The sequence below is a fragment of the Aythya marila genome, assembly GCF_965140915.1.
Source record: "Aythya marila genome assembly, chromosome: Z".
Taxonomy (NCBI): domain Eukaryota; kingdom Metazoa; phylum Chordata; class Aves; order Anseriformes; family Anatidae; genus Aythya; species Aythya marila.
In genome coordinates this window covers 21,530,580-21,555,686 of record NC_139080.1, presented here as the reverse complement: position 1 = coordinate 21,555,686, position 25,107 = coordinate 21,530,580, and the positions used below count along the sequence as shown (strand labels likewise).

At 35.6% G+C, this 25,107-nt stretch overlaps 1 protein-coding gene across 3 annotated transcripts in view; it reads right to left on the bottom strand.

The window, feature by feature from the left end:
* IPO11 (importin 11) overlaps nucleotides 1-25,107 on the bottom strand; it is a 98,116-nt gene that overhangs the window by 44,114 nt on the left and 28,895 nt on the right. For all 3 annotated transcript variants that reach the window (XM_082782870.1, XM_082782869.1, XM_082782871.1), the window contains exons 9-24: nucleotides 24,906-24,964; nucleotides 23,994-24,042; nucleotides 20,862-20,932; nucleotides 18,977-19,169; nucleotides 18,027-18,179; nucleotides 17,752-17,795; nucleotides 16,840-16,930; nucleotides 15,349-15,396; nucleotides 14,697-14,802; nucleotides 12,668-12,794; nucleotides 10,888-10,921; nucleotides 10,674-10,714; nucleotides 9,355-9,471; nucleotides 6,496-6,609; nucleotides 3,510-3,625; nucleotides 1,898-1,974 (exon numbers count right to left, since the gene is read on the bottom strand). In XM_082782870.1, the coding sequence (XP_082638996.1) occupies nucleotides 1,898-1,974; nucleotides 3,510-3,625; nucleotides 6,496-6,609; nucleotides 9,355-9,471; nucleotides 10,674-10,714; nucleotides 10,888-10,921; nucleotides 12,668-12,794; nucleotides 14,697-14,802; nucleotides 15,349-15,396; nucleotides 16,840-16,930; nucleotides 17,752-17,795; nucleotides 18,027-18,179; nucleotides 18,977-19,169; nucleotides 20,862-20,932; nucleotides 23,994-24,042; nucleotides 24,906-24,964 (1,440 nt within the window). The remainder of the gene's footprint in view (nucleotides 1-1,897; nucleotides 1,975-3,509; nucleotides 3,626-6,495; nucleotides 6,610-9,354; nucleotides 9,472-10,673; nucleotides 10,715-10,887; nucleotides 10,922-12,667; nucleotides 12,795-14,696; nucleotides 14,803-15,348; nucleotides 15,397-16,839; nucleotides 16,931-17,751; nucleotides 17,796-18,026; nucleotides 18,180-18,976; nucleotides 19,170-20,861; nucleotides 20,933-23,993; nucleotides 24,043-24,905; nucleotides 24,965-25,107) is intronic.

Below are 25,107 nucleotides of genomic sequence, written 5' to 3'. Positions count from 1 at the left end.
CAGGACCTAATGAGATACACCCAAGAAGCCTAAGAAATTGGTGAATGAAGTTTCTAAGCCACTCAATCATGTTTGAGAAGTCACAGCAGCCTGGTGAAGTTTCCACTGGTTGGAAGAGGGGAAACATAACATCTATTTTTTTTAATGGGAAAAAAAGACAACTGGGGAACTAGAGGCCAGTCAGTCTCACCTCTGTGCCAGGCAACATCATGGAGCACATCCTCCTGCAAACTGCGCTAAGGCACATGGAAAATATGGTGGTGACTGGTGACAGCCACCATGGCCTCACTAAGGGCACATATGCCTGACAAATTTGCTGGCCTTCTACAATGGGGTTATAGCTTCGGTAGGTAGGGAAGAGCAACTGACATCCTCTGCCTGGACTTGTGCAAAGCACTTGAGACTGTCCCACACAACCACCTTCTCTCTAAATTGGAGACAGGATTGGATTTGGCTGAGTGGCTGCATTCAAAGAGTTGCAGTGAATGGCTCAGTGTCCAAATAGAGACAACTGACAAGTGGTGTTCCTCAGGGGTCAGTATTGGGACTGGCTCTGTTTAACATCTTTGTCAGCAACATTGACAGTGGGACTGAGCACACCCTCACCAAGCTTGCCAACAGCACCGAGCTCTGCAGTCAACATGTTGGAGGAAACACATGCCATTCAGAGAGACCTTGACAAACTTGAGAAGTAGGTCAACACCATAAGTGCAAGGTCTCGCACATGAGTCAGGGAAATTCCAGGTACAAATATACCTGGACAGAGAATGGATTGACAGCAGTCCTGAGGAGAAAGATTTGGGGGTTCTGGTTGATGAGGAACTCAACACGAGCCAGCAATGTCTTCTTGCAGCCCAGAAAGCCAGCCACTATCTGATTCTGATTTCATAATACATCTACATTTTGTCTGAAGTGTGTGCCACGGTTTCCATTCATCCCTATCACTTCCATGGAACTTATTGCTCAAAAACTAGGCAGAAAAGAGAAACAGAAAATGTAAGGAAAGCACAAACACAGCCCATTTCTGAACTTAACACAAGTAGAATGGTAGTGTGATACACCCATAAAAATCATGGCCACTTGTATATTGTTAGTTTCCCAGAGCAGACTACCTACTACTAACAAAGAACAAGGAGGAGAAAGGGAATGTTTGTAGATGAGTGAAGAGAAAGTAAGTATTGGGCAGCTACAGAAACTAAAAGGTGTATCTGGAGATAAATACTAAAACCAGTACAAAATACAGCTTTCCTGAGCACAGTTGTCATTAGAGACCTAGTGTACTTGAAGCAACACTGTAACAGAAGGAATTATCTTCTGCCTACCCACTGTGTTGCAACCTTCTACTGACCTTCAGTCAGAATAAAACATTAAGAGCCAAAAATCACTCTATAAGAAGAAAGCCAGCTTCTGTAATCTTATAAAAACATTCCTTTAAAAAATATATATATTTGCTACATGAGTTCCACAGCCTAAAAAAGCACAACTAAAGATTTCATTAATCAAAAATATTTATATAATGAAATTGAAATGCAAAATTTTTATACCGCATTTATTTGCAAAGAAAAAAAAATCTGAACCTTAATTCTCATTATTAAGTTTATATTTGGCAACAACTCAGGCAAAACTACTGCCTTTAATTTCAGTGTTGCTTGTCCAATACACTTTTAAACATTTAGAGAGTTTGAAAACCTCCTATGTAATTATTGACTAAATAATGGAAAAGCTAATAATGGAAAATTAAATTCTTGAAACTGGAAATCATCATTATGGCTGTACGCAGAACAGGCAAATATATAACCCACACCAGTAAAACTCAGCAAATTTGGTGTTAGATTTTCAGTAACAATACAGGAAGTTGAAAAAAAGCAAACTGAAGTTTTATTAGTAAAAGGCTCACCAAGAAGGGCAGACATGTTCTGAAATATTCTCAGGAGCTCAGGTGTAAGACAAGGACTATTCTCCAACGTCACTAACCTAAGAATAGATTAGATGAAATAATTCAAATGATTTATGGGTAACATTGACTAATTGTTTTGACAGATATAAAGCATTGCAACCTGAAGTAAATGTGTACATGACCCATGAAAACCACATAACAATTGCTTGAAGCATATTTCAAGTCCAGTATCAGTCCTTTACAATATAAAGGATCAAAGAATCATTAGGGTTAGAAAAGACCTCCAAGATCATCCAGTCTAACCATTGCCCTACTACCAATATCACCTACTAAACAATGTCCCTAAGCACCACATCCACCCTTTCCTTAAACACTCCCAGGGGTGTTGACTCCAGCATTTCCCTGGGCAACCCATTCTAATGCCTGACTGCTCTTTCTGAGAAAAGAAAATACACATTAGTAGAGTCATCAGTTTTGCTAAGGTAGTAAAACAAAGATATGCTACTGGTGGTTTTTCTTTTACAGGTGGGAGCGTGGTTGGTTTAAAAAAAAAAAAAAAAAAGAAAAACAAACTAACAAAACCTCAAAAATGGAGCAGTGAGGAAGTTTAAGCATCCGACTTGGGGATCCTGGGCTGAACTCAGAAGTGGGAATATTGATGGTATAAAGACCAGGTGTGCAGTGCTTCAAGAGCTATGGTAGAAACCAGCTCAAATAGTTTTTATAGTCCTGGACATTTCTGCCAGCTCCATTCAGGTATCTCTGATGCTCTAGAACAACTTAAAATACCATATACATTCTTCAGCATAGGCATCAGAACAACCACCTTAAGATCAGCATTGATAAATCACAGAATGGTTTTGGTTGGTAAGATAAAATATGAAAGTGCTGATCTGAAACCCTGTCTTAAATTTTGTGAAGATCTTGCAATTTAAAGTTGCTCCTCCCTACCAATTGCATTATAAATCTTTGTAACATAAAACAGATCATTTTCAGGTTAGGCATTTGAACTACAGACACTTACCTGCAATTTAGATCTAATTAATCTCTCACTCTTTTAAGACAATTTTAATATATTCCTATCCCATAGAAAAAAAATATGTTGAATTTGTTTCAGGTTAAGGTTGTTTTCTCCCTTTATAGAAGGCAGTTAAAAATAGATCAGTGCCACTTCTTATTTTATGTTCACTCACCAGATAGCATGAGATAGCATGACACTTGAAAGATAACTTCTCAATTTTATTCTTTTAAAACACACCATATCTCTTCCAGCAACCAGCTCTGAGAATCAGTGGGTTATTGTGCTCAAGTCAAGCATGTCAAATTGTTAGTTCAGCATACACACTGAAGAGATTCTAGACTTTGTCTTGCAGTTTATTATCTAAACAAAACCATATGTTTCTACGAACTGTCTCAAAAAGGAGTTCCTACTCAAGTAGTCACTTTCAACTGTGTTTCTGTTATCAACACTTTAACATTACTTCTTCAAAAACGTCTAGTATAGATGTCAAGGTAAGATATCTAAAAAGCTTTTGTTATATCCCTTTTTTTTTCCTTCCAAAGAGACAAAAAGAAGAATTAAGTATTAGAATTTGATAAATAATTTTCTTACCACAACTCCAAACCGTCTTCCAGAAGATAGACATGCGGAGGCTGGGAAACATCTGTACTTAGCTGAATAACCGGAAGTAGAAAAGGATAGAGATTTTTGCTGTCTGCTCCCAGGCCCTGTAGGAGTAAGTAAAAAAAAAAAAAAAAAAAAAGTAAAATGCTTCAAAAAATTAACTCAAGCATTTCATGGATAGAACTGAAAAAGATCTGTAATACTATATAAATAGAAGTTTATATACTGTAAACATGCATTTGAGAAACCAAACACTGAACCTGCTTCCATTTCATACAACATGAAGCTGCTTAGTTTGATACTCAAGCTTTCTCTCAACAAAAGTTTATATAAGTTTCTCAATACTTGGAGAATGAGCAGCTACCAATGGTCTGCAGGAACAATACACATTCCTAAATAACATTTACTAGCCATTCCATTTATTGAAAAAATCACAGCTTTAACAAATACTAAATGATTACATGCTGAATAAATTATGCTAAAGATCAGAAACGAATTACTAGTTGGACATTACCATATCCTAAACCTTTTGACACATTCTAAGAGCAGAAGGGTTTGATTTTGTTCCTAAACAAAGATTCACAGACTAACGATAAAGTTTTTTTTTTTTTTTTTTTTTTTTGTTTTTTGTTTTTTTAAGTAATCCATGAGTCATATACAAAGATGTCTTCCTTCCCAAGGATATAAAATACATCTTTCCTTCATCAGCCAATAAAAAAACAATTAAAAATACGCTCAAGATAAAAATTGTTGAAGCTACACATAAATTAAATTTTACAAAGATTGGAATTCTTAAAATGGAAACTACTGGCCATTTTGCAATATTACTACAAGAGAGAATTAAGGCTAATTGAATGCAACTTTTATATGATTACTAACATTTGTAAACTTGAGTTTAAAACTGATATTTTTCAATTAACACTTTGTTTTGTAGAATAATTTATTATTCCTGTTTTTAAATAAATTTTGATTAAAAGAGAAACAACAACAACAACAACAACAAAGAGCCTTCCATAAATGTGTCTAAACTCTTTTGAGTTTATTTTGTTTTGGCCTCCATGGTGGCCTGTAAGAAATTCCACAATTTATGCATTATGGAATTATTATTATTATTTTTTTTAATGAACTAACCTGCCTTTTAAAAGAACGATAACTTTTATTTTAGTTGTAACGTATAACAGCTCCTTTTACACTTTTATTCCAGTGTTAAATGTTTTCATAGACCTTCAATAATACCCCTGTAGTCATGCCTCTCCCCAGGTTCAAGACTGCCTGCATATTTAATCTTTTCCTGTATGGAAGCTGCCCTACATCCTAGAAGCCCTTCACAATCTTTGCTAATTCTACATTTATTTAGTTAGTTAGTTGGAGATACAGTATGGACTAGAGAAGGTTGGTTTGTGGGATACAATGCATATTAGGGAAGTGTTTAATAGCATTAATTCTGCAGGCAGTATGTGGTTATAGATCACTTTATTCTTTTTTTTAATTAACTTACTGCATTATTTTTTTTCCTGCCAAGACCAGGGATATTTCTTGTTATTTCAGATTTAAGGATTTATTTATACCTAGATCTTATCATTGTCTTTTAGTTATACCTAGATCTATCTTTGTCAAGGGAACTATATAAAATTAACTAAACGAACTATGTGCAAATGAAACCTAACATTGATAAACACCATCAATATATTATGGGCCAGGAAAAGTTTCCTACAACATGCAGAACTACAAAAACGTCTACAAAAACCTACAACAAAATGGTCTAAGAATCATTGTATTTACCTTTATTCTCAGTATTACTACATTTATGTTATTTTACTTAGAAGCTGCTGTCATTAATAAAGGTAAGGTGACAGACCATACTTAAAGAAATTAATAGCTTTGACAATACCATTTTAAAGCAAACATTGAGAGAGACAAAATACTCAAGTATACTCAAAAAGACTTATAAGCATGGATGAGTTCTCAAAAGAAAATCAAAATTTGAAATTCAAACACAAGTATATGTGAAGCAAATTAATTATATAACGAAGCAGGCAACTCAAAGCTGCTATTATCTCTGCTCCATATAACACATGAACAAAGCAGAAGAGAACATCATAAAAGCTGAGAAAAAGTATTTTTCTCACGTGCTACATAATGTTGCAGAAATTATTGTAAGAGCACATTACAGGTATCATGGATTATATAGTAAAAAGACAACAGTAAAAATGGTAACAGAAGGGTCAGAATGCTAAAGATGACCCATAATTAGTTAATGCCAAAAAAATCCTTGAAAGACATTAAACCAAAGAGTTAGGATTAAACGATAAACATTTAATGATAACCTGAATTAAAAGCCAAATTAAAAAACCAGGCACTGCTCTGAAGCTAGTTATGATGGCCTACTTCTCAGCCGATGATTTAGAAATGGCTCACTTTCGTCACGAAGCCTGCAACCAAAATAGGAATTTCGCATCCTTGAGAGCTGAATGAAACACATTGGGGAAACAGGTGCACCTGCACTGCTGAAGTCTGAAGCATATACATTGTCAGAAGAGACTGACATTCTGAATGTCTTCTGGGATAGAAAGGAAGCCAGAACAAGATGTTTTACAGACACCAAAAGAGGTTCAATTCCAAGATAACAAAACCAAACTAAAATGTTCCAGAACACAAGCTTATGTGCTTAAAGAACTGCTTTTCCTGAACAACCCTCTGGAAACAAAACAGTTGAATACTTAAATATTATAAATATAAACGAATAGCTGTGGTTATCTCCATTCATAGCACTATGTTTTTATAAGACTGAATAGCATTTAAAAATAGTCTTTAAAGCCAAAATATGTAAAGTATATCCAAATTTATCTATATAAATATGTAAAAAATTATACCCCCCCCCAAACACACGTACACATTGAGAGCGTGCAGACATGATTGATAAGAGAAAAGTGAAGGAAACACCAGCAACATTTCTGTACTTTTGACATCTTACCTGAACAAGATGGATTAGAGTGGTCAGAATGGCACACCGAAGCATATTGTGCTCCTCGCTCTGTTTCCAAAGGAGTGGTAAATACTGAACCAAACATCCTACATATGGTCGTATCTGAAGTTCAAAACACAAATGTGTTTCTTAATATGTGAAAAAATGCCATTAATTTACCCCAAACATGATTTCTGACAGATTTAAGAGGTTTCCCTTAAACAGCATATTCCTTACTCTGTGACTGAAGTGATTTCTGACCGAACAGGGGTTTGAAAACAACCTGCTAACATTTCACATCTAACATGGTAACATTTGTGGTGACAATAAAGCTTAAGTATTAAATAGAACATGAATGGTAACTTAATAACTGAAGACATTTCAATATCTGCATCATATGCGTCTTCACTACAACACAATTGCTGAATTAAGAAGGCCAGAAGCCAGAAGCAGTGCCAGGAAAAAGGATCCTTAGAGACAGTGTAGTTCCTGAATGCTATTTTATATGAAGTTTTCAAACATACTAAGTTTCCAGAGCAGGACACTAATCTGAAGCTGTTACATCTATCATCATCATATTTCTGGGAAAACAAAACAAAAAAAAAACACACAGGACTTCAGCAAAAAAAAAAAAAAAAAAAAACACAAACTCAATTGCAAGCAAAATAACCAAGAAGTTACCTATTGCACATTTTAAGTGTATGCCTGTTCTCTTGACATCTGTAACAGCAGGACTATTAACAAGCTAGAGTTTTGTTTTCTGTGCTTAAGATTTGAGAATTAAGCATTTATAAATCCCTAAAGATTATTTTAAGTTTAAGAAGTTTTCCAAAATGGTGAAAAGTACAAAAAGCAAGAAAAATGAAGTAAACTCAGATATAAATGTTCCAATGTACATCAAAACTTAGATTTTTTTTTGAGAAGGAATAGTATAAAATTTTAAATGGAAATAAGAAAATCGTCACTTCCCACTGAATTCTAGTTCAAACTAACAATGTTGTCAGCTCTGGGGAGAAAGACAGAATCACTACAGGGTTACATCTACCCTGTGATAATGACAAGAATGAAAGAGCCCATGACAGGACACTAAACATAATTCTAAAACCTATATGAACCCTTCAGATGACACACAGAGTGTCATCTGAAAAGCTTCTCCCCTACTAAAAAGAAAGCACAAATAAAACCACACAGCAACTGCTTTCTCCCAGAAACAACAGTCAATAGCCAGATGCTAGTTTTTATCCACAGTTATTATAAAACACCAAGCATTCAGTTCAAAACAAAGACTGCAGAATTGCCATTGTCAGAGATGTTCAAAATTCAGCTGGAGAGGGTCCTGAATAAACTCTGACATGCTGTGTGAGCTTGCATTGTACCTCCAGATGGTTGTCCTAACCTAATTTTCTCTATGATGCTCTACATGGCTAAAACTTTAGTCTACTTTTTTACTACAGTACTTAATAATGAATTAACCTTAACAGACTCAAAGACTCTTACTGAAGTCGCTTTTCCTGCTGCTTCCATGGCTGATATAAATACAAATGCAGATAAATCTGCTATCACATTGACTGTTCCTACGAGGGAAAATTAAGAGAGCTACATTTGGCTCTCACACAGAATTACTTGTAGAAGGTGGAGAAACTACAAAGCATGCACTGTCTCTGCCCTTAATAGAGTAATACAGCAAACCAGAAGAGAGACAAAAGCAGTCAACGATTCATTTTTACTTCTGCAAAAAATATCATCTTTTAAGTTTAAACCAAACTATATACTTTAGCAGGAAGTTGGTAACTGCATGTTAAATTCCAAGTTTGTGTTAACTAGTGCTGTACAGGCAATCCTAACCCTTACCCATGCCAATGAGAATTCCTTGGGAATATAAAGCATTTTGTCCCCAGAAATGTCTAATATATAAGGTTTAATAAAGTTATAGGTCAGATGTAAGATGATATAACTAGATACAAAATGGAAAAAATGAAAACTGCAAGAAATGCATTAAAATAAGCAGAGAAATGCATTCTGTACTCCAAAAAGTGAGTGAATCCCACAAATAAATAGTAATTTAAAAAGTTATAGTAATGGAATATCCTGGTTTCAGTTAGAACAGAGTTAATTTTCTTCCTAGTAGCTGGTAGGGTGCTATGTCTTGGCTTAGGATGAGAAGAATGCTGATAACACCCCAATGTTTTAATTGTTGCAGAGCAGTGCTTACACCAAGCCAAGGACATTTCAGCTTCCCACTCTGTCCTGCCAACAAGCAGGCTGGGGGTACAGCAAGAGCTGGGAGGGGACAGACCTAGAGCAGCTGAACCAAACTGGCCAAAGGGGTATTCCATACCATATGGGGTCATGCTGAACAATATATAGGGGTGGCTAGCTGGGGTGGGAGGGCCAGACTGCTTGGGGTTAGGCTGGCATCGGTCAGCGGGTGGTGAGCAATTGCATTGTGCATCACTTGCTTTGTACACATTATTAGTAATACTATTATCATCATTATTGTTATTATTATTTTTATTATTATTTTCCTGTCTTAATAAACAGTCTCCATCTCAACTCACAGGCTTCACTTTCCCATTTCTCTTCCCCATCCCAGACAGGGAGGGGGAAGGGTGAGCAAACGGCTGTGTGGTATCTAGCTGCCGGACGTGTTAAACCAGAACATGGAACAAGAACAATATTACACAAAGAGATAAATGAAAACTAAAAAGTAGATGACCAAATAAAGGAAATAATACAGGCACCTACTCTAACAACAACCAGTCGACTAACCAATGCTATTTTTCTACTATTTTTGCAAAAGCCCAAAACAGTAAGTTCTGTGGTGTTAATATAAAGCTAACACTGTCTGAATTCTAGAAGAAAAAATACCTGTACATTGACTCTCTCATTCACACATGACAGAACATGAAGAACATGCATTTTTGTGTCACATTCTGTTACTTCCTGAAGTAGTTGAAAGAGCAGTGTAAACATGGATTCCAGATACTAAAAGAAAAAAAAAGAACTAGGTATTAGACCATCGAAAAAAATATCCAAGAAACATAGAACACCCTGAGTCGAAAGAAACCCACAACATTCATTGACTCCAACTCCTGACACTGTACCACCCAAAAATCAAACCCTAATTTTGAGAGCGTTGTCCAAACAGTGCTCAACCACCCTCTTGATGAAGAACCCTTTCCAATCAGTAATATGAATTGTTAGTTTTTCAGTACACTTACAACACTGAAAGATTAAGTGACTTTCAAGTTTCATAGAAGTGTGCAAAATGTTACTCTTTCATTTGGAAAAACGCACATTAGATATCCACAGACTAACCACCATAATTCAGATACGCTCTTACGTAACAGTTCAAGTATGTAATCAATCTGAACACAGATCATTTTCGTGTTTCAGATAGTATGAACATGATTTCACAAACAAAATTCTATGAAGCTGAAAACCTTCGCTCCAGACGGAACACTTTGCTAGGGTTAGAGCAAAAGTATGGTCTTCCAGCTCTTGGATCAGAAGGTAAAAATTAGATTTTGAACTTAAAAAGACATCTTAACCAATGTTTAGAGTATAGATACACTCTGCATTTCATTCCCTCCTCCTCCCCCCCCAAAGTTACAGTTAACACAGAGGTCTCAACCTAATGAGGACAAACACCTGCTACATTTAAATATCAACATAATTTTTTGCTGCATTTATAAGTAGCATTTTGTTTATTCAATGCCAGCAATGATGACCACATTAAGAAACACCAAAATAGGAGAACAAATCCATGTTTTTAATGCACTATTTTAACCACATGTCTATGTTTAGTACTGATGTGCAACAGAATGTTTGGAAGTACTGTTTGAAACAGGCAAGAAGGAAACTACTCACTAACAACAGCATACATACTGTCTGAGCATGAAAAATCTTAGCATCTGGTAACACGTTGTATATAAAGTACTAAACACCACAAAAAGAAATTGTAATAGCCAGGTTTTAAATTGTCTGTCTGAATACTGCACATCAGCAACCTTAAGGGCAGCAACATGAATCTTCACATTTTGCCCTATGAAAACTAAAAATAAATGCAGACGCAGGCACACTGATTACTAAATAACTTGGTTTAAAATGAAATAGGACATGTTTTTTCCTGCTTTTCTCTATGGATATTCCAGCTCACGAGAATACATCCATATAGATGCTCTTACCGGTAAGAACTGGTCAGTTCTGAATTCAAAGTCATCAACAGGTAAAAAGCCATTAAGGAAAATAATGCACATTGCACAAGACTACAGCAAGCTATTATTTTATGAATACATAACAATTATAATGTGAAAATTTTAGTAGTAAGTTTAAAGCTGCTTATTTTCCAGTAACATCTAATTTAGAATTAATCAAGTTTCTATGTTACTAAAAGGATATTTAACTTCAGTGTTGTAGCAGTTTCAATACGAACCTGAAAGACAAAATATGCATAACACTTATGTCCATTAAACATTATCCTGATTATCAACATAGTATCTAAAAACATCAAACCAGTTATTTTAGTAATTGAATTGTTCTTTGTGTTCTGTCACCCTCTAAGAAATTTGGTTACAGAATCATAAAAACATAGAATCCTTTAGGTTGGAAAAGGCCTCCAAGATCATCACATCCAACCATTAACCTAGTACTGCCAAGTCTGCTGACCATATCTCTAAGCACCACTTTTATCTGTCTTTTGAATACCTCCATGGATTGTGAGGCAACTACTTCCATGGGGCAGCCTTTTCCAATGCCTCACAACCCTTTCAGTGGAGAAATTTTTCCAAATATCCAAGCTAAACTTCTTCTGGAACAACTTGAGGCCATTTCCTCTTGTCCTATCGCTTGCTGCCAGGGAGAAGACACTGACCCCCCACCTTGCTCCAACCTCCTTTGAGGTAGTTGAAGAGAGCAATAAGGTCTCCAGATCCTCCTTTTCTCCAGACTAAATAATCCCATCTCTCTGAGCTGCTCCCCATAGGACTTAATCTCTAGATCCTTCACCAGTTTTGTTGCTCTTCTTTGGGCACACTCCAGCACCTTTATGTCCTTTTTATAGTCAAGTGCCCAAAACTGAACACAGTATTTATTTGAGGTGCAGCCTCACCAGAGGCCAAGTTAAGGGAAGCAATCACTTCCCTAGTCCTGCTGGCCACACTACTTCTGATACAAGAAATTTGGTTAGTTAGTCAAGCCACGTTTTAGTTTGCTTTTAGTATCGTTTGCAGTTTGTTTGGCATTGCCTGGAGATACTACCTGGAAAAACAACTCAAGCAAAACCTTCACAGAAGTCAAAAAAGAATTAAGCAAGATCTTTCCATCATAAGCCTGTGATAGAAAATGTTGTAACAGCAAAGGAGTTTAATTTGATATTATCTCATGTCTTGCTGTCACCCAAAAAGCAAATAAATCAATCTCAAAAGCTAGCATGTTCTTCCCTGGTAGATATCGGGAAAGCACTAACTAAGAAGTCATAGCATTGGCAGGAAAATTCATCCTGCTTTTGCTAAAGCTGTCTGGAGAAGCTGTCACAGAAATAACTGTTAGATTGCCAGCTAGTAATATTTAACTAACAAACTATCTAGGTTTTGGCAGTTTTCTTCATATTTTTTTTTCTTTTGTTTTGTTTGTTGGGTAGATGCTAGGTCTGTTCAAAACAAAAAAAAACACTAATACAGGTTCTCAACTTAACTTCACCTGCTGGTAAACTGAAATTGTTGCTTGAACCAGAGTTGTGCTCAAACAGCAGCTTAGCAACCAATGACATTTACCATAATCTGCCAGCAGACAATAGCTATGTTGATGCTTAAGTAATATTGTATACCACATAAAACAAGGATATTCTGTGATATAGTTTATCTACACAAAGTGTTCCTGAGTTAATAAATAATCTATCTCAAGATGCCTCACAACTTTGTTACAAAAACGGATGCTCTTGCCATTCATTTTCCCAGATTTATCACCTAGTGGACATCTTAAGTTGGTTTCATGCCTGCAAACTTGTTTTCCAGCATTTCCACAGACTCCCCCCAAACTTCCAAACAGATTATTTTCTGCATGACACAACAGACTTTGAAGTGTGATGTTATGGAGTTTCCAAAGTTTATATACGGTACAGTATGCATGTTTCACTTATGTTTATAGAGAATGTGTAACCCAAAACATTTCTTATATTTACCACTAGGTCTTGGTCTTGAAGCAAGTTACGAATTGCCTCATACAACATAGGCCTCAAGTCTGATTTGAATTTAACTGAAATCCACTGTCCAATCAGCCAGATTACTCGTCGACGTATTGGTTTATACCTTAAAAAAAAAAAAGATGGGAAAAAATATTATATTCATTCATTATGTTTGCTGTTCTAAAATACTTTGATGAAAAATAAATCTAACAATCAATACGAACACAATATTCTGCAAAACAACTATTAAAAAATTATTTTGTCAAGACCAACTTTCTGTAACTTTAATGTAGTAATTTTTTTTTTTTTATCAAATCAAAATTCTTCACCAGAAGGCTTGGGAAACAAATTCATGTCTGAAAACACACACACAAAAAACCACCACTTTTCCTAAATGAATCTTGAAGTTGTCACAAACACTGTTTATTTTGTGCATAACACAGCAATAACTACTGTAAGCTCCTGCCCCCACAGCAATTTCATCCCAGGATATCACAAATGCCAATCAAATGGTTTTTCCTACTATAAATACAACTGTATCACCTGTGGAAAAGTTTTGTCAATTTTTACTAATGATATATGTGTAGATTGCATAAATATACCACCATAAATATGCCAAAAACAGAATATGCTGCCAATATGACATCAGCTTTATTTAGAGACTGGTGCTGGGGCAGCATTACAGCAAAGGAACAATCATATATACAGGATCTCTCATTTTTTCCCATTTTTCTGACATTTAGCATAACCATTACAGTACTTGGCCGCTGGCAGATAGCAGGACAGATTTGTGATATTAAAAAAAGACTAATGAGGAAAATAAAAAAAAAACATCAGCGGACACAGTTAAAGTAAATAATTAGAAGAGAAGTATATTGTAATGGCAAGTATTTAAGTTTAGCAGGACCTTCCACTGTACATGAAATTTAACTGTATTTGTAGAGAAAATGTTTATAACTGCCATTTACAAATAAAAAAGTCAACTAGCAGCTCGTTATGTAAAGTCATTTACAACTTAAAGCAGCTCTTCAGGGCATTAGCATACAAATTAGTTCATATTTTATTTCACCAGACTCAACCGTTATTTGAATTTCAAATACAGAAGAAAAAATAGCTAATTTTTTCAAAGGACATTAGGGTCACTACCAATGACTTTGAAAAGCACAGTAAGACATCTTCTGAGTCAAAGGGTGATTTGGAATTCACCTAATGAGGATAGCAGTAGAAAAGCATTTAGCATTCTTCCCCCAAGGGAAGGGTGACAGCCTGAGGAAATGGGAGGAAAATTGTCTTCCTAGTCGGAGTCGTCCATCTCTATTCCGAGGTACCAAAAAATATCTTTCAAAATACCTTAAACACCAAAGACTTAGACAGTACCTTAGACACTAAAGACAGGTACTCAGATGAAGGCCATCCAAGCGAAGAGGACTTTGGTGGGATGAAAAACCCTTGGCAGACAAACTATGTAAGACTTTTCACATAGAACCAGACTGTAATCATTCACACTTTGTAAACGTAATTCAAATTTGCCCCTACTTCCATATTTTATTGCTGGCCAAATTAACTGAAAAGTGCTACAGGGGGCTTGTACTAGTACAGAAGAACAAATCACCACGTTGGCTAAACTACAGCTTCACAGAAATCACTTCCACAGGTTTCAGGAGGACTTTGCTGCCTAAGGGGTTCTGGGAAGTCTGGAGGCCTAAGAAATTTTCTTTAAATAAGAAAATATGGCTGTGCTGAGAAAGTTTAGTGAAGTCAAAGAGCTTCAAGAGGACAGAGTGATAATATCTTTACAGAGAGTGGAAAATAGCCACCACACTAACAAACATCAACAAAATATCAGTTTCATGAACATTACATGTGTGAGTGTTTATATATTCGTATTTCATGCCTCTGTTCATTTGGTGGATGTGTTATAAATAACAAGCATTTTGTAATTTTGCAATCAGATCTTCTATCTTACCAGACTTATAACAATAATTCATGTTTAAATAAGAAATACATACCAAACCAAGGTGTTTACCTGTTATGAGAAACCTGTAGTTCTGCTAGTAGTTGGTTTTTAAACCACTGATCAAAATCCACACTATCAAACAGCTCATAAGCAGCCAGTCCAACTGCATTATACACTGGGAAAAAACAATAAAGTCATGCTTATTGTTTTGTTTAATGTTTTATTTTTAATTCTAAATACTCAGTCAAATTTAAGACTAAAAACACTTTTGCTAGTGTAAGTGCAACAAACAAAAGCAATGCATATAACTTAAACACTCCTGAAAATAGTTAAAAGCAATAAGAACAATGAAGATCTCATTCTAATATCAAGAGTTGTTTCAGTAGAGGCCTCAAACAGTTCTTTTGCCAAAAAATATCCCTATTTATAAAATATAGTCATGACAGCATTGCAGTTCATTTACTTGCAGAGAGGAAAAAATAGGAAGGTAAAGGACATTGTCTAATTGCTTGTTAAAAAGCTGAAAAAGTATCATATATTTACACGAGTCTCTCTAAAAGTTAACACTGACATCAAGCTCAAGGAAAAATAGGACTCAGATCCTACTTTCCAAATGTCTTAAAAAATACATCTTGCATATGCTTCATATAACATTTAAGAAGTCAAGCACATACACAATAGCAGCTCTGTTCCTTCAAAGGTAAAGTAAAATTTAATTTACCAGCATCTTTAATCAGTATAGCACTGGTATCTTCCATGTTGGTAGTTCCTACAAGACAAAAAGTTAAAGAAAAAAGCATAACTAAAATAAAGACTGCAAGCAAGATGCTTTCTTAAAGAGCTTATGCTTCAACTAACTATACTCTAAATTAGGACTACGTTGTTATTTTTACTTACAAGTCAGTGTTTCACATTTTACACCTTTTTCAGTGAATATGCTTTCACAACCTATTCTTGACTTGCTTCCTCAGATTAGAATTACCTTTCATGGCAATATGCAAGTCAGAATTTGTATTTTAATGAGCAGATTGAAGACCGTGTCTACCATGAGGTAGACACTGCAAACAATTACTACCCAGACTTAGTTCTGATATACTTTATATGTTTATGCATGTGTGCTTAGAATGCCTAAGTAAAAATTTTCCCAAGTCTTGAAAATAATGAATTCTTAATACCATCTTGTACTTTAACTGTAAGTCTCAAACTGAAAATACCCAGAAATGGGTACTAAGGGTCTTCAGGGAAAAAAAGTATGAGTATCTGATAACATAAAAATAGTATCTTTCATAATTCTCGGAAAACAAAATAACACTTCTATAAGGGATCTGCAGTTCCCAGTATCAAACCACAGCAAACCATCCAGAAACTTGTGTATATGAAGAGGTTCTGGATGTGAAGTCAGAAATAAACATTCATTTTCTGAGCCTTGTTTCTATTTAATAGGATGTACTGAGTCATTCTGGTAAGTTCAAATACAAAACATTATAGTAGAATATATCAAATATATATGTCAAATACAAAACATTACATAAGATGCAACCTGGAGAAACAAAACCTAAGCCAAAATACTAGAGAAAAAGGGCCAGTTATTACTTGTTATCTTCTATGGATGCTTAACTTAAGTTTGGGAGCAAAAAAAAAAAAAAAAAGTAACTTCTCAGCCTGCAAAGGCTTCTGTTTCATATAGAAAAAGATTAAGATTTTAAAAGTAGATTGTACAGAGCTGGAAAGTCCTCTAGACCCTCCAAAACAACAGCATACCTTGAGCTTTCTATTTAAATGTTTTTTTCCCCCCGATTCTTGCATAGACATGGAAAAATCAACATAAACTGTCTTGCAACATTTGAACAGAAAGTTCCTGGTAAAAAATAATTCACAGACTTCATTAAACTTCACCATTCTCAAGAAAGCCTGAAACTTCACAGAAGCAGAAATGCTTCAATCTTTGTCAGTCATCTAAAAGTCACACTGAAAAGGAAGGAATCCTTAGGATTTCCTCTTCCTACGTACACATTGTATTTTTTTATAGCAAGTTTAAAAATTTTAATGTATTAACAAATTCTTTCAAATACAGAATACAGAATGAATGTGCTATGTAGCATTAGCTATCACAAGGTTAAATTGTTTAGTATTTGACAAAAGTTGATAAAGCAGTTTATAAAAAACAAAGAACACTACATTTTACAGTTTCTGTATGTTTCAAACAGCTTACCTTGCAGACTGTGAACCATTTCTAAAAGCACAGGGGTCAGAGTCTGATTGTACTCATGGAAAATATCAATAAAAAGAACTTCTGTACATGGCTGAAAAATTAAAAAAAAAAACACAAACGTTTCAGAGTCAAGAAAATGGCAATTAAAATGTATTTTATGCTGAATTTTTTAAGTACTGAATACCTTACAGTGAAAGCCACAATTTGAAATGTAATCTTCTGTAGATAAATTAGTTTTATATGAAATATCATTTCATTTTATACAGCATATAATATGAAACAATATTAGCGAGCTCTGTGGTACAAGACTGCATCTGTGAAGTAACACAAAAACTGAGAAGCTAACGACCACACTCAGTTTCCCTTTGCATTAGTTCAGTCATTTGGACTGAATGCTATACTTGCACTAGATATGCAAAGTTATTTTAATCTGAAAGTAACCCAGCAAATATGCTTTGAGATCTTGCAAAGCAAAGCACAGCATGGATAATTGGGAGATTCACTCCAAAAGAACATTTTTGATCTGATCTGAAAGGTACAGATGCATCTGAAACTTCATTCATCATGTATACTAATAAAGTCATTAGTGATAACATCAGTTATCAGTTTAAAAAAGAGACAATTTCTCTTCAATAACCACCAGATCCTATACAACACAAAATGCTGAAGCAAACTCCTTTTCCTCCCTTCTAGAATATGAAGCGCATAGTTTCCAATACATTTCAGAAAGTTTAACCATTGATAAACAAATGGAGTTCATTTACATTAATTTGAATTAAATTTCTTTAACTAAAGATTTTTTTGAGAAACATGAACTTATCTTTTTACCACCTATCATCTCTCCTGGTTATAAGACTATCAAGAAGCACACGTGGAGATGTAGAATGTTTTATTTCAAAGTGAAATACTTACTCTGAGACTGTACTTCCAAGAATCTCCTCCTGTCTCTTCTACAGCTATTATTTCACAAAGAAAAGGAGAAAGCATTATTTCAGCTATGGTTCAAACAAAGTTTAGTATTTAAATGTGAGTGTCATGGACAACTGAGAAAGCTCTCACATTACGGAAAACACTCCCTCTGGAGGCAATTTAGCAAGACTGCAAAAAGTAAACAACCAATATTGTAGGAGGTACATATATTATACCCATATCTAAATAAATTGTGGCCAACTATACAAGTTTCTTACTGAAGCCTTCTGGGTCCTCTTCCCACATTGTTAATTCTTCCTCTGTCAGCAGAAAATAGTGAGTGACTAATCTCCTACATATCTCCATTAGTGTTGGATATGTGAAAAATGCCGTCTTTATTTTATGTGCTTCAAGAGTTTCAGGACTGCTATCTGAAATGAAACGCATAAAAATCCAGATTACAATTAAATAGTGAGGAAATCCTTCAGTATAAGTGTGGTGAGGCACTGGCACAGGTTGTCCAGAGAAGCTGTGGATGCCCCATCCCTGGAAGTGTTCAAAGCCAGGCTGGATGAGGCTTTGGGCAGCCTGGTCTGGTGGGAGGTGTCCCTGCCCATGGCAGTGGAGTTGGAACTTGGTAATCTTTAAGGTCCTTTCCTACCCAAACCATTCTGTGATTCTGTAATTTAATTTTATGGGAGTTCTCAAACACTACAATAAGACAGCCTTTCAGTCAGTACAGCTTCACAAAATATTTATCAAGTTTTACAGCTACTAAAGTGAAAAACACTGCTTTACTGCTTTATATACACACACACACACACACCACATTACTGAAGAATGTAATTAAAAAACACAGAATTCAAAGAAGGTTTCGTTTATATCTATTCAAAAAGTTTATCCAAATATAATGTTAAAAACAACTAGGATAACATTTTTTGTTTGTTTTTGTTTTAAGGAATTAACACTGGTTATAGAAAGCAGCAATAAAAACAAATACTTCATGCTATACAGCCAAAACAAACACTGTATATGTTTGGCAAATCTATGTCCATATATATCAACACTTTAACCACCAACACAAGAATTACCTGTATAGAGACAGAAGCATATTACTAAGTATTGATGCATTAAGTGCTTCAAAAGTATGACTCAAAGGAGTTCACTTACAACTTGCTAATTTTTTTTCACAAAATATAAAAATATATTTAGTAAATAGCAGCAGTACCTTCAATATATTTTGATGGCTTATAAGCATAATTTTTTACAATCATCTTGATGAGATTCATACACTGTACAATGAAGCGCTCAAATACAACTCCTTCACCAGCCTCTGTGAAAACATAGCTTACAGCAAATTCCAATGATCTCTGAATTAAAGACGTAAATGAAAAAGGATGTTGATCCAGGAAGTCCAAAAGCTAGAAATTAAGCAAGGAGAAGAGCAAAAGAATCAAATTAATTTTTGTGCAAGTCTTGCATTAAATACTTTCATAAAAAATTACAGAAAAGCTTTCTATTTATACAGAATTATAGAAAATAAAATTGAAAGGAGGAAATTAGGAAAAGATCGGTATCAAAACTTAATGAAGCACTAGTTTCTCCACTAAATTCTTGATTCACATTCAAAATTATCCTTTGTTAAAAGTTTAAGGAACAATACCTGTTTTCAACTTGACCAACTTGATAGCAACACAGTATGTAAAACACATCCACTTCAATTAAAGCTGTCAACATTTTAGCACATTGATATCCACAGGTACTTCTAGAGCAGCATTTAAGGTTCATGTTGTTTAAAAAAATTCCAGCCTCCAAATGGGTAACTACTAAGGAGAGGCAACCCTCTGTATTTTCACTGGACCATAAACATACAGGAAATTATTGCCAATTTCCAGACATCCTATACCGAATCACAAAAAGCAATTCCAATGTACACAGAACATAAGGAAAAATATTTAAATTGGTCACTACAGATACTTACTATCTGTTCATTAGGCATACCAGATACTACTGACATTCTCATAATTAAACACATGGGACATAAGGATAGGAGGTGCAAGTGTAGGAAGTTTAAATTCTTTTTTCCCCCCATGCACCCAACACTGCAGAACAAGCACTTACTTCTTGACCTTAGTTCTTCTAACTTGTGGTCTAGAATGTGCTTACAACTTCCTAATCTCTACTACTTGCAAAAATGCCTAAAGCTAAATTCTTACATCTTAATTTCTAGAGGTGGTAGATTATCTATGAATAACGTGTGCTTTCTCTCCAGGTCTCTGAGGGGGAAAAAAAAAAAAGATGAAAAAAGATGTGCCCCCATACTCTGCTTATTAGTTAAAAGAAGACTTATTAGTTCAAAAGAAGATGTACTATGATAAAGACTAAGAATGTTGAGTTGAGTACCTTCAGTTCAATTTTACTAACGGCTATGTGTGCCTCCCACCTATTATAATTATGCTAAACATTTAAATTAGAACTATTGTCCCAAAACATAATTTGCAAACAATGGGAAGTCATTAGGTTTTATACCTATTAAAGGCAAAGCAAATGTCAATGCTAAAATCACCTTCTGGTAACACAATTAATGGTTGCACAGAATTAGCTAAAAACTCAAAATGTACTATATTATACAGAAGTCATAGACTGTAAAACTGAGAAAGAGAAGGGTTATTTTTGTTAATTTTCTTTCAGTAAACCAGAACTAGCCAGAGATTCAATAGAACTAACAGCGCCTTAGAAATAGCAATCTAAGTACTTATAGAAGTACTTAACTGGATGAAAAACCTCATTATTTCTAATAAAGACCATGATTTTTTATTTTTATTTTTTAAACAAAAGACTAGTTAATAATTTACTTATAGAATGCCATTCTATTTGCACTAAGGAAATGGATTCTTTGCTCCTGTGATTTATGTCAGCATGAACATACAAATACATTTCTGAAAAATAAAATAAAATAAAATAAAGGCTATTGTATAGCAAAGAAGTTCCAAGCTGCAGTACCTTCTTCTTGTCAAAATCTGAAACCTACTGGTTTTAAGGAACATACATATTGGGGACTGGGGACTGCACTGCTCAAATCTATTCAGTAACTGTATGGAGAATATACTTACCACTTTAGTGAACAGAATTATAGTCTTTTCTAGACGATCTCTGCATACGTTTTCTGCTCTTATACTTCTACCTGGTAAATCAGATATTTAACAACTATCATTTTTTCAGACTCCCCTTTTCTTTCTGGATAGCTACATCTTAAAAAGTTAATACTGGTGAACAACTTGTTTTTATCTGCAGTTCAGGGGTTATAGCAGCCAGAAAAAAATGTTCTATGGCAGAGTAAATTCAAAGTCATAAATTGAAGGTAATGAGTATTGCAAAAAAATAATCTTTAACCATTTCTCTCAGCTGCAGTGAAAGTCACTATAACTGATCTGAGTAAAACAGTTGGGACATCATTACACACCACTCAATCATAAAAGACAGTCAAAATAATGCAAGCAAAATGCTAGCAAGAGCAGACTGAAAAGCTTAAAATGTCCTTATAAGAATTCTATGGTATATCCTTATTACATATCTATGTATGTGCCTTACTAGAAAACCCATCATAAAAAAAAAGATTATGGACACTGGAAAAGAGTCTGGATTTAAAAAAGAACAATCTGAATTTAGAAAACAAAGAAAGCTTTTATAAGAAAATAGAAAAAACAAAAGACAGCCATACTGACAGCATACAAGCAAAGAAGATGATATAACAGAAGTAAATTCTAGTTTCATTATAGTTAGTGGTGTGTGCTTTTGAAAAACAGCTTACTGGTAAGGACTACAGGCCAGTCAGTCTCACCTCTGTGCCAGGCAACATCAAGAAGCACATCCTCCTGCAAACTGCACTAAGGCACATGGAAAATAAGGAGGTGACTGGTGACAGCCACCATGACTTCACTAAGGGCACATCATCCCTGAGAAATCCGGTCTTCTATGATGGAGTTACAGCTGTGGTAGATAGGGGAACAGCAACTGACATCATCTACCTGGTCTTGTGCAAAGCATTTAGCACTGTCCCACACAATATTCTTGTCCCTAAATTGGAGAGACATGGATTTGACAGATGGACCACTCGGTGGATAAGTCTTAGATGGTTGCACTCAAAGAGTTGCGGTCAATGGCTCACTGTCCAGGTAGAGATCAGTAATGAGTGGTGTTGCTCAGGGGTCAGTATTGGGACTGGCACTAACATCTTTGCCAGTGACATGGACAGTGGAATTGAGTGCACCCTCACCAAGTTTGCAGATGACACCAAGATGAGGGGTGGGGTCCACATGCTGGAGGGAAGGGATACCATTCAGAGGTACCTGGGCAGGCCTGAGAGGTGGGCCTGTACAAGCCTCATGGAATTCAACATGGTCAAGTGCAAGGTCCTGCGTTTGGGCCAGGGCAATCCTAAGTACAAATACAGGCTGGGTGGACAACGGATTGAGAACAGCCCTGAGAAGGACCTGGGGGGGTTTGGTGGACAAGAAGCTTGACATAAGCTGGCAATCTGCACTTGCAGCCCAGAAAGCCAACCATATCCTGGGCTGCGTCAAAAGAAGCAGGGACAGCAGGGTAAGAGAGGTGATTCTGGCCTTCTGCTCTGCTCTCATGAGACCCCTCCCAAAAGCACTCTGGAGCCCCTAGCACAAAGGCATGGAGCTCTTGAAGCAAGTCCAGAGGAGGACCATGAGAATGAACTGGAGCACCTCTCCTGTGAGGACAGGCTGAGAGAGTTAGGGTTGTTCAGCTTGAAGAAGAGAAGGCTCCAGGGAGACCTTACAGCAGACTTCCAGTAACTGGAGGGGGCCTACGGGAGAGTTGGGGAGGAACCTCTGTCTTGGAGTGACTGGAGTGATAGGACAACGAGGAATGGCTTTAAGGTGGTAGGTTTAGATTTGATATTAGGAAGAAATTCTTTATTCAGAGGGTGATGAGGCACTGAGAAAGGTTGCCCAGACAAGCTGTGGATGCCCCATCCTTCGAAGTGCTCAATGCCAGGCTGGATGGGGCTTTGGGCAACCTGGTCTGGTGAGAGGTGTCCCTGCCCATGATAGGAGGGTGGAATTCGATGATCTTTAAGGTCCCTTCCAACCCAAACCATTCTGTGATTCTATAGAAACCAAAGTGTAGTAAGCCTCAGCTCATTTCTTATCTTAGGACATCTAAATCCTATGACAACCATAAAGCATCAAGATGGGATCGCCTTAAAAGTCATTCAGTTTATGCCAGGAGATTATATAGCCAACAATGAAAGAAGGGGCAGAAAGTGCGTGATTACAGCACAGCAGACAGGGCAAACAGTTGCATGCAGAGAAGCTTGTATTATAGAAGATCATATTTTAGAAGACAAAAAAAAAATTAAAAAAATGTTTTGGCATTGTGCAGAATGGAAGTTTCTGTAAGCTTTCATATAAACAAGGTTCAGAGTCCAGATCAGCGCTTCTCACCTAAGTACAAGTTCTGGAGCCAACTACTTTCATTAGTATCAAAAAAGTATTTCTATTCAGTTCAGACATCAAACATTGGAAAAAAAAAACTGTTGAATCCTGAGAGAGTGGCCTGACAAGCTTCAAATTAAAGAATGGTTTGCACTATGGGTGAATTAAATGAATGAATGGCTTTGCAGGCCTACTGCAAGTGAGCAGAAAAGCAGTCAGTTCAGATGCAATACCAGTGAGCTTCTCTTTTTTTTTTTTTTTTTTTTACCTGCTTTAGGTAACTTCCCTGCAAAAGCAGTAACACTTGCCAATTATGCTTATACTTCTGTTGACTGTGTTAACCCATGGTTGTGGTTGTCTGCCTAAGAGTACTATTCTGCCAGGCATAAAGTACATATAGCCGAATGTGGTAATTATTTCCCACTTGACAGTTACCAAAATATATAGTAGACTCAAGGAAATATGAAAAACAAAAAGAATATTCAAGATGTGTGTTTCTGTAATATCTACATATTTGAGTATGCATACTTTGTCACTCCATGGGTTAAGATTTTCTTCTCCCCAAAATAGACATTGTAACACTGGGTATGATTTTGGTGGGGTTTTAGTCTTTCAATACAAAAGCAAAAAAAAGTTATTTAAGTCTTTCCTGTGCAGTTTCAGCACCATTTAAAATAACAACTCTGCATTTATAAAAAAATATTTTGATAGAACTGTATTACTCTTTCATCCAATTTCTAATATTTAAACAACACAAGGAAAGATTAAGATACTTACTACACTCCAGAAACTGTTTTAGCCGTTCAAACACTGCATGTAGAAAACCCTGAAAAATGTAATAACAGTATATGTGTCTATAGATTAAGCTCATTTTGCACTGTGTTATGAAAAGAGAGTTGAGCCAAACATACACGTTAATGGCTCAGACATCCCAGGATCACTTTCAATTAAGTAATTAATTTTAATGGACAAGCAATTTCATCATGAAACAAGTAATTAGCTAGCTAGCAGATGATCTTTGTTAGCACCACACAAATAGCATAATACCTCCAATAGAAAGAGGAGTCTGTAAATACAGACTCCTGCTTTACAATCTTTCCTCTTGAACTCAGCATGTAATATGGCAGGTATAACTGTTCTCTACTTCACAGTTTAGGATGTAGCTATTAGGTACCCAACTTTTTCAGCAAATTGAAGTGTTTTGAGGTGAAGGAGAGGTTTGGATTTCATTTTCTTATTTTTGTTTTTGCCCTAGATGGGCTGCATACCACAGGCTTTCATCTCATAATCAGAGAAAATCTATCATGGATATATACACCATTACATTCATCATTAAATTAAAAACATCTTTTCAAATGATGGGGGGAAGAGTACACTTGAAATCTATCAGTAGAGAGAGAGATGCTATTATCACATGACACAAACTGGATGGGACACTTTTTAAGGTTTTTTGTTTTTTGTTTTTTGTTTTTTCTTTCCCCAAAGACATCTTGCCATTGATGTCACAGTATCTAGGATCTATCTAGGGTCTGATGATCCTTAACTTACAGGAGGGCAACTTTGATAGAGTATTACTTTAATTTCCTTTACAAAACAAAAATGTGTCTTTCAGCCATCTTTAAACATTGCTGTAACACCTGAAATAATGACAAGAGATTTTACAATTAGAAACAGATGTATATTACTTACCATCACCTCTGCACTTCGATGAGGTTCTACAAACCCATGGACTGTTAGTTTACGAAGCACTAGGAAAAAAGAAGTTAGTTGTGTAGATATTTCTCATGTTCAGATTTCAGAACGTGATTAGTTGCTGTGCATTTCTTCCAATTTCCAAATTAAAAAAATACATAAATTTCGGGCCTTTGGATACCTCTATCATACCTAACGT